Source organism: Corapipo altera, unplaced genomic scaffold, assembly GCF_003945725.1.
Source record: "Corapipo altera isolate COAL_440 unplaced genomic scaffold, ASM394572v1 56, whole genome shotgun sequence".
Taxonomy (NCBI): domain Eukaryota; kingdom Metazoa; phylum Chordata; class Aves; order Passeriformes; family Pipridae; genus Corapipo; species Corapipo altera.
The window spans coordinates 5,042,320-5,060,930 of record NW_020884896.1 but is presented as its reverse complement, the minus strand read 5'-3'; the positions used below and the strand labels follow the sequence as shown (position 1 = coordinate 5,060,930).

The 18,611-nt window shown below is 57.4% G+C and overlaps 1 protein-coding gene across 1 annotated transcript in view; it reads right to left on the bottom strand.

Moving 5' to 3' along the window:
* SLIT1 (slit guidance ligand 1) overlaps window positions 1–18,611 on the bottom strand; it is a 61,888-nt gene that overhangs the window by 6,646 nt on the left and 36,631 nt on the right. Inside the window, exons 5-27 of the mRNA XM_027648134.1 lie at window positions 11,038–11,109; window positions 10,848–10,919; window positions 10,358–10,429; window positions 9,877–10,040; window positions 9,338–9,485; window positions 8,775–8,846; window positions 8,447–8,518; window positions 8,274–8,345; window positions 8,009–8,152; window positions 7,707–7,870; window positions 7,571–7,594; window positions 6,963–7,107; window positions 6,749–6,823; window positions 6,381–6,524; window positions 5,933–6,076; window positions 5,643–5,809; window positions 4,416–4,548; window positions 3,272–3,340; window positions 2,815–2,886; window positions 2,516–2,587; window positions 2,141–2,212; window positions 472–635; window positions 17–141 (exon numbers count right to left, since the gene is read on the bottom strand). Coding sequence (XP_027503935.1) covers window positions 17–141; window positions 472–635; window positions 2,141–2,212; window positions 2,516–2,587; window positions 2,815–2,886; window positions 3,272–3,340; window positions 4,416–4,548; window positions 5,643–5,809; window positions 5,933–6,076; window positions 6,381–6,524; window positions 6,749–6,823; window positions 6,963–7,107; window positions 7,571–7,594; window positions 7,707–7,870; window positions 8,009–8,152; window positions 8,274–8,345; window positions 8,447–8,518; window positions 8,775–8,846; window positions 9,338–9,485; window positions 9,877–10,040; window positions 10,358–10,429; window positions 10,848–10,919; window positions 11,038–11,109 — 2,458 coding nt within the window. The remainder of the gene's footprint in view (window positions 1–16; window positions 142–471; window positions 636–2,140; window positions 2,213–2,515; window positions 2,588–2,814; window positions 2,887–3,271; window positions 3,341–4,415; window positions 4,549–5,642; window positions 5,810–5,932; window positions 6,077–6,380; window positions 6,525–6,748; window positions 6,824–6,962; window positions 7,108–7,570; window positions 7,595–7,706; window positions 7,871–8,008; window positions 8,153–8,273; window positions 8,346–8,446; window positions 8,519–8,774; window positions 8,847–9,337; window positions 9,486–9,876; window positions 10,041–10,357; window positions 10,430–10,847; window positions 10,920–11,037; window positions 11,110–18,611) is intronic.

Below are 18,611 nucleotides of genomic sequence, written 5' to 3'. Positions count from 1 at the left end.
CCTGGGACTAGGGTACCTTGTAGCCGCTGGGGCAGGTGCAGCGGTAGAAGCTGAGGGGGTCATTGTGGCAGGTGCCCTGGTTCTGGCAGGGGCTGGAGAGGCAGGGATTGCACTTGGCCTGGACACTCAGGGAGGGTGGGCCTGTGGGATGGAAGGCACGGAGATGACCATCAGTGCAGGGAGTGATGGGGACGTGTCCTTTTGTGATCACTGATGTGGGGGGCAGAGCCTCAGCTGTGACTGTGCATCAATAAATGGGACAGCCACCAGTTTGCTCAGTCACTAGGGATGTGCCACCAGCCAGGTAAGAGGATGGAAGCATCCTGGTCCCTCTCATCCACAAAGTAGCTCAACGGTTGAAATCCTGGAGCCATCCAGACTCAAGCACTGCTCTGCTGGGCAAGGGGCAGGAGGCAGCCCAGTTCCCTGTGACAGAGGGGGGCATGGATGGACAGCATGGGTTCCTCTTACCTTGGCACTCAAACTTCTTGGCAGGGGTGGTAAGCAGCAGTTTGCCTTCCATGTCGGGGGGCCCAGCGCAGCGGGCGATGCCTGGCTCCTTGTACCCTGTCTTGACCCAGCTGGAGAGCCAGCGCAGGTTGCAGCTGCAGTACAGGGGATTGGCGCCGATGGCTCTGCAAGAGGAGAAGGGCAAAACTGCACCCACTGCCCCATGGAGGGCACTGCACTTAGAGACCTTGGGATTGGGCACAACTGCAGCACTAGGCTGGGCTGCCACATGATGGGGGAACCAGTGCTCTTCCGTTTCTGGACCCACCAGAGGTGCTGCTCATGGTGGGAGGACGGGGACACACAGCCCCACAATATTGCTCAGTTAGACCACCCTACTGACAGCCCCACAGCCCATGTGGTGCCCCGTTCTCTGCCTTGGGGCTTTCCTCCACTGCCCATACAGAAATCCTTAGCAGTCCTTCTGCAGCACACATACAAAGCTGCCTGGAGCAGCAAACTGGGCAAAGCATCTTGGGGCTGTGCAGAAACAACAGGACCTGTATGGGAGCTGCAGGGCCAACCTGGGCTCTGCTGCACAAGCATGCAAGACAGGGACACAGGAGCAGGCTGATGGGGATAAGCAGTGGGTTGTGGCTGGAGCTCATGTAGACAGCATCAGGGGAGATGAGAGAATTGCTCTGGGAAAGGTTGAGGAGAAGGGAGGGTTGCTCTGCTCCACAGCAGAGAAGGTCAGGGAAGCAGCAGATGACATGGGAGGTTGAGGGGTTGGATGCCCCTTTGCATCCTCCTTGACTGCAAAGGTCAGCGGTGGTGGAGGGCTGGTGTGACCAACATCTGTGATGAAGGAAGGAGAACCCAGTCCTACAGCACCCACAGCGCTGGCTGGTGACACAGCTCTGCCTGTGGGAACTGGTAGTGCCAGCTGGAAGTGGCAAAGGCAGCACAGGCAAGGGAAATCACAGCAGAGCGAGCAGTGCTGCTCCCCAAAAACACAGGGAGGTCAGGACTGGAAGTCAAGATGCTCCTTGTAGACTGAAAGAATAGTCTGAGACCCCCAGGACGACAAGAGCAGGACTGGCCACTGGTAGGCAGGTGGGAACAGCTTAGCAGAGACAGGGAGGGGACCAAATAGACACTGTGAGCAAAGCTGAACCACATTCCCAGGTGGTGGGTACAGAGCAGTGGTCCTGAGGCACAGGCTACCTTAAAGAGGGGCTGAAACACCACCACTGGCAGGAGGACACTTGACAGATTTGCAGGGAGCTGTTGCAGGGAAGTGTGCTGGCAGAAGACTAACAACATGCTGGTGTGGGTCAGAGTAGCCCCAGCCAACCCACAGCCATGTCACCATTTTGCATGGCTTGACTCACATGTTGGGGGGCCCCAGAGACCTAGTGGATTGGGGAAGGACCCCACACGTCACCCAGCTGAGATCATAGGGCCATCCCAGCAGTACCAGGAGGCTCAGCTGCACACCTGGTCCTGAGCCCAAGCATGGGGAGGGAAGCAGGTCACAACACTACCCAACAAATGATGTCACAAGTGCCAGCCCAGAGAAGAGGGCAGGAGGCAGCTCACCCTCCACGGAAGCCAGGCTCAGCCTAGTTTTCAGAAGTCTCCTGAGCCTGGGTCCAGCCCTGAGCCCTGCGGAGTGGGAGATACTCACAGGTGAGACAGAGAGGTGACATCTGCAAAGATGCCCTCGGGGAGGCTGGAGATGTCATTGCCATGGAGAGACCTGCAGAGAACAGAGGGTCCTGTAATGCCCATGGCTCCAGGGTGGGCAGCAAGAACTGTGACCAGTTGAGCTGCCCCCGTCTCACAGGTCCACGTGTGTGTTGCAGAGCTGGACCCCACCACACTGTCACTGTTGCAAATGCACTGTCTGCTCTGAAGGGCTCTCAAACCCTGCTGTGTTCCTCCTGCAGCCTGTACCCTGCCTGCCTGCCTGCACCCAGCTCCAAGGGGGCATAAGGGACACAGGCAGCAGCAGAGAAAGGGCCAAGCAGGGCTGTGAGCTTGGCTACAGGCAGGTACTTACAGCAGCCGGAGGGAACGGAGGCCCTCGAAGGCCTGTGGAGGGATGCACTGCAAGGAGTTGTAGCTGAGGATCCTGCAGGAGGGAAGAAGGCAAACCAGCTGTGTGTCTAGCAAGAAACAGACCCTGGGCTACATGCTGCCCCTGCATGAACTCCAACTCAAACCACAGCTTCAGCCAGGAAGAAGGGTGAGACCCTGGTGTCCCCAGCACCCTCCAGTCTTTGGGGTTCCCTAAGAATAGCCCCCTGCAGCTCGGCTGGGCTGTATCCCGGTGTGGTATGCTGCAAGGACTGCACTTACAGGGTGGTGAGCTGGCTCATGTTGGTGAAGGAGGAGTTGCTCAGGGAGCTGATCTTGTTGTTGCTCAGATCGCTGGAAAACACAAACCCCAGGGATTGGAGCCAGCTGGGCCCTGTCCCCTCTCACTGCTCCCCCACCTGCTCAGCTGCAAGAGGGTGCAAACAGCAGCACGACATAGCCTCCAAGGGAGCAGCAGGGCTGTCACACAGGGTGATGGCAGCAATGCCACTGTCCCACCTCTGCCCCATGCCTGGCACCAGCACAGGTGGTGAGCACCCAGGAGCTGAGCATCACTGTCAGACAGCTGTGTTCCAGAGCAGAGGGGAGTCACAGAGGGATGTCAGGGGTCCCTGCATGCTGCCAGGCCCCTCCTCAGGATCACGCACCATGGTAAGAGCCCCTGTTCTCACCCACAGGTCCCAGCAGTGCCCCGCCTGCCTGGGCTCCTGCTACTTACACAAGCTGCAGGTACTTGAAGGTAGAGAGCTGCCCTGGGACCTGAGTGAACTGGTTCCCATCCAGGTAGCTGCAAAGGAGAACAAGAGCATCTTGGGGTGGCTGAGAAGCAGGAGATCACTCCCTCTGCCCCCTCTTCCTCTTGTGCACCACCACCGTGGACTTCGGGCTGCAAGAAGCATCTCCAGCATCACCTCCCTCCCAGCACCACTATGGGTGGGGGACTTGCATGGACTCACAGGCTGGCAGGACAGTTAGCATGAGTGCATTAGCACACCCAGGGGCTTTGCATGCAGGTTCCCTGGGGACAGTCTCCCAGCAGCCTACGTGTGCAAGTGTAGACAGCCATGTGCCGCTTTTACACATCTGATGTGAGCGTGGGAGGCCATAACCATTCCCAAGGCATGTGAGAGAGAGAGCGGAGGATGTAGAGAGAGGAGGGGTGTGCAAGACAGTGGAGGGGTGTGTGGGGGTGGTGTGCATATGTTTGTGCACAATCAGTGCCTGCACCCCCTACACACAGGACTTGCTGCCGTCCCCCATCTCAAATGGGTACAGAGCCCCTTTTGCAGCGATGGGCATCGTGGAGCCTGCGCATCCAGATCTGGTACAGCTGCTTGGTTGTCTCCCTGACCCCAGGCAAACCACATCCCTTTGCCTGTGTGCTTGGGGCGGGGCCTGGATGTGCAGGGATGATATCTCTGCAGCTGTGGTAAGAGGGATGGCAGGGAGGGGCCAGGGAGGTGCCAGGGTGTCCCTGTCCCTGCCACTGATGGCAGGCTGCTGGGAACCAGAGAGTCCTGGGCTGCATGGCTGTGTGGGGAATGCAGCTGCAGGGAGTGGCTGTCCCTCGCTGACCCTCCCAAAAGTCAAAAAGCAGGGACCAAGCTGCTGTGACAACACCCCTTGCACATCACCCTTGGTATCCCTGAGTCAGCAGAGAGGCTCTTGCTGAGCCCCTTGCTGGTGCTGGGGCTGAACAGGGTCCCTTGGATGGGTGAGGGTCCTGCTCCCACTACCAGGCCAGGATGAAGGTGTGGGAAGGAGTATCTCTGCCCTGCAACCCCAAAGCAAAGTCCCCGCATTCAGAACTGCAAAGTTGATGGCGGTTGCAGGGACAGTTTGAGCACTTGGCCACCACTCACAGCTCTGTGACATTCTTGGGGATCCCCTTGGGCAAGGCCTTGAGATGCTTGTTGCTGCAGCGGACAACGGTGTCAAGGCAGGTGCACTCTTGTGGGCACTGGGGCCGAGGGATGCAGGTGGTCTCCTCCTTACCTATATCGGGCACAGAAAGCCACAAAGTCACTGTGGTCCAGTCCTTGGGCATTGTGTGAGGCCAGAGTCAACGCCTTGTACCTCCCTAGGATGGCTCCCTTCCCATGCCAACCATGCTTCCTTGCCCCCAAAGCAGTTTGTTGCAGGCAACAGCCTCAGCACAGCTGAGAGACATCAGTGCAGGAATCATTCCTGTGCCCAGAAACTGTCTGTCCCACCAGCGTGGATACAACCAGACAGCTCAAGGCTGCTCTGATTTTCACCATTTTCAAACAAAAATACAGTTCCAAGGACAGCAGAGATAAGGGTGCAGAAGAAGGGGCTCAGCCCTGCAAAACCTCCTAAAACAACCTCCTTCACCCATCTCCCAGACACAGGCTAGAGGGAGCGGATACTGTGCCAAGCAGCCAGAGGAGCCGGCACTGCTCCCCTTCCCTTCCGTGGCTCTGGGATCCTGTGGGAGAGGCATCCCTGGGATAACCGTATGCTATCTGGCACCGCTAGGAAAGGCGCAGGATGCAACCCTTCAGTATTTGACGCGGTGGAGGAGGGAAAGCAGAAGAAAGGATGATTTGTTTGTAAATATTTTCCAGAGGGCTCAAAAGCTGCTCTAAATTTAAAAAAAAAAAAATTATAAAAAAAGGTTTTTCTCCCCACGCACACTCCCCGTCTGCTCCATCTGCCCAGCTCCAGCGCATGTGCAAGACTGAGAAGGGAGGGAGGGAGGGAGGGAAGGAGCAGGATGAATCCCAGTGGGCTTTGCCTACACATCTGCTCCTGCCAGCATCCAGGGCACAGCACTTGTCAGCACAGACCTGCCTACATACAAAAGTCACGTGGTGCAGTGGGTGCAAACTCCTCTCCTGGCTTTAGATCCTCCTGTGGGTATTTCAGTGCAGCCCCAAGGGCTGGGTACCAGGACGGGAAACTCATGCATCATTAGGGGAGAGCACTAAGGGGGCCCCTGAGCTACTGGCTTGCCACATGGCACATCCTGGGAGCAGGGATGGTGCTGGGACAGGGAGCATGGTATCATCCTGTGAGGAGCAGCCCGGTCTCCCCTCACTCCCAGCGCCATGGGGCCAGTGAGTTACCTTCCTCACACCTGAAGTCAGGGAAAGCCACGTCTTGGAGAGGGATCTGCCGGAGGAAGTCGGGGTTTTGGCACCGAGGGTTCCCTGTCACGATCTTCCTCTTGCGCAGCCAGTCCCCCAGCCAGGCCAGCTGGCAGTTGCAGTTGAAAGGGTTGGCAAGCAGGTTCCTGCACACAGAAAGGAGCAAAAGGGTATCACCTGAACAGCCACCAGGCAAGGGGACATCCTGCAGTCCTCTGATGTGATGTGGACAGCCTGGAAGCATCCCCCTCCCCGGGCCTGGGACATACAGTGTGGAAAGGGACTGCAGCGTGTCAAAGGCGCCCGGAGCAATGGTGCTGATCTGGTTGTCATACAGGGAGAGCAGGCGGACGTTGCGCAGCCCAGTGAAGCTGTCGTTGTGGATGCAGCTGATGCGGTTGTTCCTCAGCATCCTGCAGAGGAAAGGGAACCACAGCACCTAACAACCTGGGCAGGCTCCATGGGGGAAACCAACCTCAGCAGTGCTCAGGCTCTGCCCACCTCACTGCTGGGCAGCAGGATGAGCCTGAGCCAGTCCCTGAGCAGCAACCCCCTGCCCCTCCAGCTCTGGATACAGCCAGTTGATGGGCAAGGCACTCCTGAGCTGGCTCTGCAGTGATGCAGACAGCACCAGCCCCAGATCATGGACAAGGCAGGGAGGCAAGGAGTAGGGATGTCCCCATCCCTGTGATCATGGGGAAGGGAGGTGGGACTCACAGTGTCCTCAGCCCATCCAGGCCCCTGAACATGCCACTCCGCACCGACTCCAGCTGGTTGACAGTGAGGTGCAGCTCATTCACAGAGGATGCCCCCTCGAATGCCCCATCCTCAATCTCCGATACCTTGTTGTTGCTGAGGTTGCTGTGAAGAGGGGAAAACTGGGATGGGGTCTCTTCCCCGATGTCATCTTGAATCCTGCCTCACACAGGTCCCACTGAGCACCCTGTGATGCCAGTCCCTCAAGGGACCCTCAGGTGGGGACATGCCCTCCACTTCATGTCCCAGCCTGCCCTGGTATCAAGACCTCCATGTGCCTTCCCAGACCATAGGTATTCCTGACTGGGCTGTGCCTGCCTGAAACTCACATTTTCTTCAGATGTGGGAGTTTCTTGAAGATGCCAGTAGCCTCCAGGATAGAGATTTCATTGTTGTTCAAGCGCCTGGGGTGGGCAGAAGGGAAAAGAGCTCAGGGGATGGCTGTGAAGGGCCTGGCACAGCTCAAACACTGAGCAAAATCCTAGAGCCAGCAATGCTCCTGCTGTAGAAGGGAAAGCAGCGCGGCAGAGAGGAGACTCTTACAGCTCAGCCGTGGACTGCGGGATGCGATCTGGGATCTTGGTGAGTTTCAGGTTGGAGCACTCGACCACACCTGATTCACAGCGGCACTTTGGGGGGCAGATCACATCACTGTTGCACTCACTGTTCAGATGGTAATCCTCTGTCCCTGCATGATGGATAGGGCAGCATGGGCGCCCAAGGGCAGAGGCATGGGGGGCTGCACCTGCCCTCTCTTCCTCTGATCCTCCCACACCCCCAGCTGGTCTCAGTCTCTTCTCCAGCTCCCCTCATCACAGCCCCTGTGCACGTATTACTCTTCTTCATGCCCAAAGCAGCTTATGTGCAGGGATATTTGTCCTGGGTACAAGGGACACAGCACTGTCCACCACCCTCTTGCAACTGGAGCTGGACCCTGGGGATGCCTCTGTGACCATCCAGGTAACAGCATGATGGGAGATGCTGCATCTGGTACCTAGCGCTTCTTTTACTGTGGCACCTGGGAACTCAGCAATCAGAAATGATGGGAAATGCAGGGTGGGCCTGTGGGCCCTGGCACAACAACCCCCACAGGCAGCCTGTGGGAACCATGCACACATCCATGCACACATGCCCGTGGTTCCTCTGCTCACCTGGGATGAAATACTGCTCTTTGGCTGGGGAAAGAAAAGCACGTCAGCACTCTGAGCACACGGACACCAGGCTGGGGCAGGGCTGAGGACAGCCGTGCCGCAGGGCACCCATGACAGGGATGGGGACAGCTCTCACCCGAGCAGCGAAACTTCTTGCTCTTGATCTGGCCGATGCGCTTGTTGGCCAGGCGGCGGGGGCTGGCACAGCGGGCACCGCTGGTCTCCACGGGGTTGGCACGGAGGAAATCTGCCAGCCACTTCAGGTTGCAGTCGCAGATGAAGGGGTTCTGGGCCAGGTGCCTGTGCCAGGGACAGCGGGTGACACACTGCCAGGGACAGTGGGTGACCGCCAGCTCCAGCCCTGGCTAGCTGTCAAGATGCTTCCCCTGCAGATGCTCGCCTGTCCAGGCATCAGAGTTACTGATCAGAGGCACTCACAGGGTCTGGATGGCCCGCAGGGAGGTGAAGGTGCCCTTGGCCAGGCTCTGGATCTTGTTGTCATAGAGCGAGAGCAGCGAGAGGTTCTGCAGGTCCTGGAAGGCGTCAGCCCGTACGCAGTTGATCTTGTTGGCATTAAGAAGCCTGGCAGGGAGAGAAGGATGTGAGTCTGGGAACTCCCTTCACTGCACCATGGGTGTTGGGGACCTCAGCCCTGCTTCCTTTTGTCCCCAAAAAGCAGCCCATGCAGCCACTGGAGCCTTACAGCAGCTGCAAGGCAAAAAGTCCCCCGAAGACACCCTTGGGGAGGTCCGTGATCTTGTTGCCATACAGCACCCTGGGAGAGAAAGGCTGGTGTGAGATAGGGCAATGGTGTGGGCCATGGTTAAGAGGATGCAGCATCCACCACACCCCACCCAACCCAGTGTGGGCACTTACAGCGAGTTCAGCGAGCGCAGCCCCTGGAAGGCGTCAGGAGCGATCTCCGAGATCTGGTTGTTGCTCAGGTCTCTGAAACCCAAAGGGAGAAGGTGGCCTGGTCCCCTCTTCTCTTGCCCAATGTCCCCATCCTCCTTCTGGGCCCAGGGGACCACTCATAACACTCAACATACAGAGCTGAGGGTATTCAAGACCCACTCCAGTGCTGCCATATGGAGCACCCATGTCACAGGAGGTGCCCCACACCCATCTGACTCAGGGGTTGCCAGCTTGTGGCAGTGACCAGCAGAGCAAAGGGTGGATGAGCTAGTAGATGCTGCACACTTACATCCTCCGCAGCTTCTTGTAGGGGGAGAAGGCACCTGGAGGGATGGACTTGATGCCATTGAGTTCCAGACGTCTGCAAAGAGAAGAGGGAGAGCAGAGGGCTAAAGGGCTGGCCAAGCCCCAGCACCCCATTCACAAGGCTGGGGGACTGCAGAACCCCTTAAGCTTGCAGCAAGTTACTCCACAGGTGTGGGACCATTCTGCCCAGAGGCAATTTACATCCTGTGGTTGGGGCTTTGTCCATCAGAGAGGGGTGCCAGGGGTGGTGGGACCATGGTGGATGGGGTGGGGGAAGCCTTGGGTCTGGGGGGACCTGCTGATAACCAGTGCTTTGTGTGCTGTCCCAGTGGGGGCTTTGCATTATAATTGGATTCCCCTAAGGAGATTATTTCTCTATTTACATTTTTAATGCAGCTAAATCCAGGGCTAAATCTGGGCAGTGTGAGAGAAGGGCAAGGAGGGCCTGCCGCCCTGTGTGGGGGCTCAGCTGCAGGGCTTGCTCCTGTGTCTCCACTGCCTTGAGCCACCCAGAGCCCAGTGGTGATGGTGTGGGGCCATACTCACATCTCTGTCATGGTTTCGGGCAGGTTGGCAGGGATGGCCGTCAGCCCCTTGCCTCGACAGTCCACGATGCCATTGCTGCAAGTGCACATGGCTGGGCAGGAGCCAGAGGACAAGCTGCAGAGTTGGGCACGTGCTGGGTCCGTTTGTCCTGCCAGAGAAGCAGCCAGCATTGGAATTGCAAAGAGCTGGGCCAGGTGAGCTTGTGGCAGCACCCGAAGGAAGGGACCCTCAGTGTGCTGGGACAGTTTGTGGCACTTTTGAACAGGTGCGTGAGGTCCTGGTGCACCCCAACCCTGTGCAAAAGGCACACAGCTCCAAGGGCTCAGACTGATGCACTGTCACAATGATAGGGTGGTGTTGTCCCCATATTGTCCCCACACCAGGGACTGCGCTGAGCTGAGATGAACCCACAGTATGTATCCAGGCTCTGAGCTGGGGCACGTGGTAGGGAGTGGAGGTGGGCTGCACCGACAGGACACTCTTTGTCTCCCTGGCCCATGACCCTGCCCTGGCACCCACCACCTCCCTGTCCCCCTCACCAGAGCAGCTGAACTCATTCTTCTGGATCTCAGCCACATTGAGGCCACGGAGCTGGGCAGGAGCAGAGCACTGCGTGAAGAGCCCGATGGTGGGACGCTGGCGCAGCCACTGCGAAAGCCAGGCCAGGTGGCAGTCGCAGAAGAGATGGTTGGAGTGCAGGCGGCTGCAGGTGGATGGGGCAGTCAGCAGCCACAGGACAGCTCCTGCCCACCCCACTGCTCTCTGGCTGCCTCAGCCTGTCTCATCCCAAAGGATGAAGAGGGAGAAGTGGAGGAGCCCAAGAGCATCTACACCAGTTGCCAAGGCCACCTTGCTTGGCAGTGCTTGGGGATGCTCTGCAGGGGTATCCCCTCCATTCCATCCCCACAGTGCTGTCCCAGCACTGCTGAGCTGCCAACAGCAGCAGCAGAGCTGTGGTCAACCCACTCAAGACCAGGAGGTCCCTCCCACCCCCATGGCCCCTCACTCATCCGCACTCACAACGTCCGCAGCTTGGGCATGTGGTTGAAGCTGGACACGGGGATAGAAGTGATATTGTTGTTATTCAGGGTCCTGCAGGAAGACAAAGTGGAGCAGGTCAGGGTGGAGAGGCTGTAAATAGGAACGCGAGATGGTCCAGGTGACACCAAACCCCTGAGAGCAACAGCACACACCCACACCCTGGCACAGGGTGAATGGATGGAGAAGCACAGGCTGGAGACAGCCCAAACGCCTAGGCAGGACTTGCTGCCCTTTCCAGGCTTCTCCTCTCCACAGCCAGCTGCAGCCAGGTGGCCCATGGGGCAGGATCCTGGAGCACAGCTCTGCAGCAGTGGTACCAGACCCCTGCTCAGCCCCTCCTCGAGGCCAGGCAGAAATGGCATGCTGGGGATGTCCCTGCAGCACCTCAGCAGGTGGGGACACCCAGGGACACCCTCACCCCACATGGGGCTTGCAGGCTGGAGGCTCCAGCCAGCCCCTGGCCACTTACAGGACCTCCAGCCCCCGCAGGGCACGGAAAGCTCCATCCTCGATGCAGCTGATCTGATTCTTGTCCAGTTGCCTGAAGGAGAAAATCAGAGAGAGAATTGATGGGACAGCCCAGGCAGAGAGGCTTCCAATGCCTCCTGCCACCAGACCTGACCCCAAACTCCCTCATGCCCAACACTGCCGAGACTTACAGGTTCTTGAGGTCAGTGGCTCCACGGAACGCTTTCCTGGGGATGGCCTGGATGAAGTTCTCACTCAGGTCCCTGCAGAAGAAAGAGGCAGGAAGGAAAATGAGCAGTGCATGCAAAGTGTGATGCCCCATGGGAGCAGGGCATCCACAGGCAGGGGCATGCCCCAGCACTCTGTGATTCCTCAGGAGCTCTGATAAACTGTAATTTAGCTTCAAATCCTTGGCTGTCCTGAGGCAAGTCCAGCTCTGTTCATGGTGGCTGAAAGTGAATGGGGCTCCCTGGGCACTGCTGTCCCTGGCTCAGACAAGCAGAGCTGCGTGGCACAGCTCTGGGAAAACCCTCCATACATAAATACTCTCTGACTGCTATAATTACGGGTCCCTGCTGATTAACTGGTAATTACACTTAGTTGCTCCAGGAGGCATTCCCGTGGAGCCTGACCCGCACTTCAGAGGGCACAAATAATCGGGTCATTACTTACTTCATCACTGCACGACTGTGTAATCACCTGCTCTGCAGTGCCAGGGCACGCCAGGCCTGCAAAGGCTCCGTATTGCAGGGCTGGCAGCAGATCAAATTCCCTGCCATGCCCGTGCTGGCTTTTAATGAGCATGAAGACCAAAAATCTCACTGCAAGTAGGGTCTGGGTGGACTGGCTCAGTTCTGGGAGGACCTGTCTGTCATATTTGTTCCTCATGGCTCCCAAACAGCCATTCCCTCTCCCATAATAAGGGCCAGGAGCTCCTTCGAGCCACATTGCCTGCTCCCAGCCCCATGCCAGCACAGTCCTGCTCCCGCCACCCCTGAGGCAGGAGGTCACGTCCCCACCTCCTTCCTGGCACAGGGAAACTAAGGCACAACATAGTATTTTCCCTATGCAAATCCATGCAAGTCCATGGGTGAGTGAGGAGTAGGACCTGCACAGACTAAGTATTCCCCAGCATGACAGTCCACAGAGACACCCCCATCCCAGTCCCAAGAGGTGGTCTGGGGTGTCCATAGATATCACCATTTCACACTCAGTGCTCAACAGCTCTGCTTCAACATAACAAAGCCTGTTCACTACTGACACCCTGGGGCAGTTGGGCTGGGTCAGGATGGAGGCACAGCATCCACATTTCTCCTCGTGCCCTCATTTCCTCCAAAAATGGGCTCAGCATGGCACACAGGCTACTTGCAAAATACCTGGGAGTCTCTAAACTGGGACTTCCCCTCAGCCGAAAGCTTCACTGCCACAACAAGAAAATGATCCCAGAGGGAAGCACCAGCATCACTTGCACAGATGCATGAGAAGAAGCAAAACACAAGATAGTGGGTTTGCCTAGCAGCAGGTTTGCCATCTAGTGGGACACCCAGCCACGAAGGAGATGTCATCCGGTCCCAGTGTGATACCCCTGCCCCCTGTACAGTTTGCGCATTACTCTGGGTCGCTCCTGGAGAATCAAACCCGGCTGGCAAAACATCATTGCTGGGGAAGAGGAAGTGAGATGCCACCCCTGAAACGGTCCAGGCTACCGGAGAAGGAAAAGGCCACCTCCTCTGCGAGCAGCAGGCGCAATTTCACTGCTACCCACGTGGCGGCACTGCCAGGCTGCCCCGTCTGCGCTGCCTGCACTGCCTTCGCCAGCTGTTCCCAGAGCTCTGGGATGACACCTCTTCCCCCTCCCCGAGGGGATCAGGGTCCCCTAACCCTCTCCAAAGGGGAAGGACCTGACACCTACAGCAGCCCCTGACACCTTAGCACTCCTTTGGATGCATACGATTTCTTCTTGTACTCTGTTGGGGATGTGATGAGCCTAGGAATTGCACTGGCCTTTCAGAAAAACACACCACTGCACCAATTCCTCTTTTTCCCCAGAAGGAATCCCTTAGAAAACTCTTTTTGGAAAAGATAGAGAGCAACATCTTTACACAGGCAGACAGTGATAGGACAAGGGGGAGCAGTTTGAAACTAAAAGAGGAGAGATCTAAATTAGATGTCAGGAAGAAACTCTTTACTGTGAGGGTGGTAAGCTGCTGGAACAAGTTGCCCAGAGAACTTGCGGATACCCTATCCCTGGAAGTGTTCAAGGCCAGGCTGGATGGGTCACTGAGCAATCTGATCATTATGAGGGCCATCCCTGCCCATGGCAGAGAGTTTGAACTAGATGATCTTTAAGGTCCCTTCCAACCCAAACCATCCTATGATTCTACGAACCCTCCAGGTGAAGTTCACCACTCTTCCTAGCAATGCATTCAGTGCATCACATTCCTTCTTGACATCTGCCTGTTCTCCAACATAAAACCCATCACGGAGATAAGCACCACACTTCAGTGCTCTACATCCCTCTCCCAGCTCTGGTGCTGCCTGCCTGGGCAGGTCCTGCCTGCATTTTCTTTTGTTCCCCCGTGAAAAACTTGCGTTTCTCCGCTCGCAGCACATGGGAGTCCCAGCGCACCCAGGGAGTAAACCCAGGCGTCTGTCTCCAAGCTGCTCATTTACAGCTCGCGAGGGAAATGCTGCTAGAAGGTTGCAACTGACTTTGCAAGGCTTCTCCCCTTCACAGCTTTTTGTGACAGTCACTGATGAAGTGCTGCCGTTGGGGGTACCGAAGCCAAGAGGGACAGACGCTGGATGCGAGGGTTTCAGCAAGGCCCCGGCACCGGGCTTAGATTAGATTGCACGGTTACACAGCTGACGACACCGGGACAAACACATGCTTTGCCTGTGGGATCCTTGGGCCCCGGCACTGGAACAAGGCACGGCCCCTTCCCTCCTGGTGTTTCGTAGCTCCCAGCTATGTTTGCTTTACACTTTGGCGCGGAAGAAACAGCAGATGGCACGGCTTCTCCTCGCTCCACCGCGCCGCTCTCAGCACCCGCGGCGGCTGCATCGGTGCCGCCTCACACCCCGCCAAATACAAATGTGTTGTTGCCATCGCATGTGGAGTGCCAGCTTGCAGCAGTGACCACGAGCACTGACGGGTCTGACAGCCTCGCTGGGGACCAGCTGACAGACCGGCACAGACAGAGGAGGGGGAGTTGCCACAGCCGCCCTCACTGTCTTTTCTGGTTTCACTTCCAGGTATTGTCCTAAAGTTCCAATTTTGAGAGTTCCTGGTTATTGAATCCAGGGGATGCCCAAACAGCCAGCCCATTCACAGCACCACCATCCTCCCATCCCTGTGTCATGGTCCCAGGGGACGATGTAGCTGGAGTTTGTCTCTGCATGGCCCAGGTAGCCCCAGGAGTGCAAAGGGGGAAGGATGACAAGGGGTGAGCAGGTGATGGAGAACACCTCTTTTCTCAGGCTCACCTCCCACAGGTATTTTCTGCCCCAGCAGATGCCTGTACAACAGCAGCAGCCAGCTCCACCACCACAGTGGTGGTGAGAAGGTGGGTGCCCACTTTTCTTCTATGTCCCCCGAAAGCCTCATGGCCAGACTATATCCACACAAGTCCTCCCTGGCTGGGCAGTGCGAGGGACGGTGGTGGTCAGGGCTTGGGATTTTGGGGGCTTTCTTACACCCCGCTGCCTGGTCCTATTGTGTGCATGATGGCTTTCGGCGCAGTATCTGTGGCAGATCAGGACTTGCCCCGGTGCTGCCTCGCCTGGCAGCCACAGCCCCATCCCGCTGTCGGTTCCCGGGGAGGCTCGGCGAGGAGCCAGGCGCGGCGACACGGCTCGTCGGGGCTGGCAGGGGCTGGCCGGCGGGAGCCAACCCCCCAGCGCGACGCCCTGCCCGGCGCTTAGCGGGGCGCCCGAGCAAAACTGTTCGACATGGCTTCCCAGTGGGGAGCCCACTCAGGCAAACAAACCCCGGCAGCCTTAATCTCCACGGCAAGAGCCCGGCGGGCCGGAGGGCGGGCGGGAAGGAGGGGGCCGCAGCGGGGCTGCGGCGGCCGGGCGGGGAGGCCGGGGCTATTACCACGCTCTCATTCTTTCGGCTAATCCTGACTTCACACTTTAACCTGATTGAGCCTTGTTTGGCGAGCCGGCTCCTTGCGCGCCGTGTGAGGGGATTAGGGCCGGACGCAGCGGGGAGGTAATTGCTTCCCAGCGGCGCTGGCCCCGCATCCTCCAAACCCCCCGCCGCCTGCCAAGAGCGCTGGGGCGGCCTGGCAGCCCTCCGGCAAGGCGCTCCCCTCGCCAGGCATCCCGGCTTGGCAGCGGCCGCCGGGGCTGGCTCTGTTGGTGGTGCAGAGGTCCATCCTGTCCGGGGTCAAAAGCCACAAGGGCACCTTGTCCAAGCCAAAGTTGCATCCCGTGTCATGTCCCAGCCATACTGGCAAGGACTGCGGAGCCACACTGCGGCAGGGGAGCGACTTTCCGCCCTGGCAATGTCTGCACGCCCTGGGCCAGTTGTCGGCTCCAGGCAGGTGAGGCACAAGGGGCTGCTCTCCTCTTTAGTCTCTTTCCTCCCCAGTATCCATCTGGAAACTCATTAGCATCCCGTGGTCTCTCAGACCCTCCCCTACTCACGGGGGGCAAATCACAGGCATTAACCCTTCAGCCGCTGCCACCGCACAGCTCCCACGACAAAAATGCATGGCAGGTCCCTGCTCACAGGCTGGGCACTGCCCCAGCCGCTCCACTCCACTGGTGCTGGGACCAGCCACTGCAGGCACCAGCTCAGCCACAGCAACCACCCACCATGCCTCGAGCAGACAAGGCAGCTGCCCTCACAACCAAAGCCACCAGTTCTGGGCAGCATCAGCGTTTCAGGCTGGGACAGGTGCTCCCCAGAGCCCTCACTAATGCTGTGCTAGAGAAGGCTGTGCCAGAGCACACCTTGCATTTCCCCAAGCCAAAGGGCCTACCTGGACTAACAGGCACAGACCATGGAACTGGCAGCTATTAAGCAGCCTGTTGTCTCAGATCACCGCACACAGCCTGTCCAGGGCGGAGGAATGAGCAGACACAGGGCTATCCTGCCAGCATGGCTGTTCAGCCACCACCTCCACCACCTGACAGGTGACAAGGGGTGAGCTGAAGGGACAGAAAGACTCTTGCATCACTCAAGATCGATAGACTGATCAGCACTTGCATTAGTAGCCCAGAATCCCCCAGGGGATTTACACTCTTATTTCTCAGGAGACTTCCTGTTTCTGCTGCATCCACTGCTTGTGACAGTATTGGCATCTGCAGCCCTGTATGAGGGAAGCAAGTTTCACCCACATGTCCCAGCTGCACAGTCCACTCAAGGTGATGCACACGAGTCCCCAGTGGTGCAAGGACCCAGTGCTCAAGGATCAGTGTCCCCAAGGGGAGCTGCTTGCTGAAGGGTCAAGGCAGCCACCTTGCCACTGCATTAGCAGGATGCTAGAGTAATAAGGCAGAGTTTTGTCCACTGTGTCACCTGCCCCAGTCCCCAGTGCCAGTGTGAGTGGGGCCCCACAGCCTCATCTCAGGTTCAGGCTCCTGTGGTGATCCCGCAGCATTACATCACACTGTTTGATTTTTAATGGGCTCCGCTGGGCCAGCTGCCGGCATCATTCCATCCTGGCCAAGGGGGATGAGATGGACCTCCCACCCTCCCCACCCCATCTCACTCCACCATATTCAAGGTCATACATAGCCTGTGCACTGCCTGCTGCTGCCTGCTACCCCCTGTGACCCCAGGCTGATGGTGTTTGCACAGGACAAAGTGGGATGGCAGAGCCTAATGTAAACAGGGTGCAGCACGGTGAGCTCAGTGTGAGCCCCTGCCACTCAGGAAAGAGATTGCAGGGTCTCTGGAAAAGGCACCTTTGCAGGGGCCGGAAAAGGAAATGGGAGAGGATGGGACAGGGTCCAAAGCAGGATGGTATGGGGAAAAAGGAACATTATTTGCTGCTTTTCACAATACTAGAACAAGGGATGACCAACACAATCATGAAGGCAAGCTTAAAGTCATAACTAAGAGTGACTCCTCCAAATTAGGAGTTGTTAATCCATGCAACTCCCAGTCACAACCAGCTCAAAAGGGAAATTAATCAAAGCAAAGTGCAGAGAGGCACCTGCCATGCCATGCTGTGGCAAGGAACACCTGCAGGTGAATGCTCAGGAGCTGACTCCTGCTGTCAGGAAACAAGCTGGGCACACCTCTGGTAGCACCACACTGCCCAGTACAGGCTGCCAGACACTGATGGTGGCTTCACCACTGCTCTGCCAGCAAGGTCTGTCACCCACCAGGAATCACTTTTCCTGTCAGCCTGTTTTAGTGGCAGATGGAGATGCACAACCCTTCTGCTACCCAGGGCAGTATAGGGACGTCAACCTGGGGTCAGCCCAGTGCTGGCACACCCAACCAGGGCAGGGTACCAGGGTCCCCGCTCCAATCTCTGCCTGTCTCTTGTCCCTGCCCCTCCTGGACAGGGGCAACAGTGAGCGGGGGGGGGGGGGGGGGGGGGGGTTGTCGTGCCACTCCTGCAGGGGTTCAAGGGGGAACAGCTGGTTGCTGTGAGGAACATGCCAGGCTGGGCGGTGCGGCACAGCCCTCCCCACTGGCAGCCAGAGCAGAGTGGTTTATCAGGCAGCTACAGCCGCCAACAATTGCGTGCTGAGTAAATCGATGGGATATAATTGGACTATTAAGATCTCATTATCCTCCTGGCTCCGGGTGCCGCAGCCCACGGCGAGCTGGGGGAGACCACAACCTGCAGCCACAGAAACTGCCTTCTGACCCAGACAGCCTTGATGGGTACTGGGGACAAGGTGCATGGAGCTGAGACAGTACAGTGGGGATAAGGATGGTGGCAGCAACCTGTATTCAGCACAGGAGACATCTCTGTGGCACAGCAAAGCATTGTGCAAAGGCAGGGAGGTGTCCCTACAGGGCTTCTAGAGATGAGGACATCCAGCCATCCTTCTAGCCACCAGAGCTGCCTGAAAGCCACCACTGGCCTGTCCTGCCCTGTGCAGGGCTCCTGGGTGGGATGGGGCGTTTGGCCTTTGTGTGCATTTCCATGTGTACCTCTACCCCATCTCTGCTGGAAAGTGGGGCTCATGTCCCCAGCTATGAGTTGCAGGGCCCCCATGCTCTGAATCACACAGGCTGCCCAGCCCTGGGGGTCCCTTTCCCTGTGCAAGGGCTGTATCCACATTCATCACCTACTTACACACCACCCATAGCATGTGATGGGATTCCAGGACATGGGGTGGTCCTCCCAAAGGGATCAGCATCCTCATCATCTCTTGGCTTCCAGGATGATATACCAGGTCACACCCACTGAGGTCCAAGTGACAATAAATAATAATTTCCCTTAGGAGAGCTGCCCCCACCCCTACCTGAGGCTTCTTGTAGTAATATTTCTTGTCTCAGAACCAGCAAAAGCGATGGATCAGAGCCTTATATATATCCTTATACCCTTATATATCCTTATATATATCCTTATACCCTTATATATCCTTATATATAAGGACAAAACAATCCTTTGCTGGAGCAAGGCAACACACAGCTAGACACCATGACATGCTGAGTGTCTCAGACCACAGACCTCAGTGACACAAGCCCAATCAACAAATTCTGCCTGTCCACTGTGTCCACACAGCAAAGACTAAAGATGAACAATGGCAGAGCAGGGAGCAATGCTTCATGCGTGCCACCCTGCCT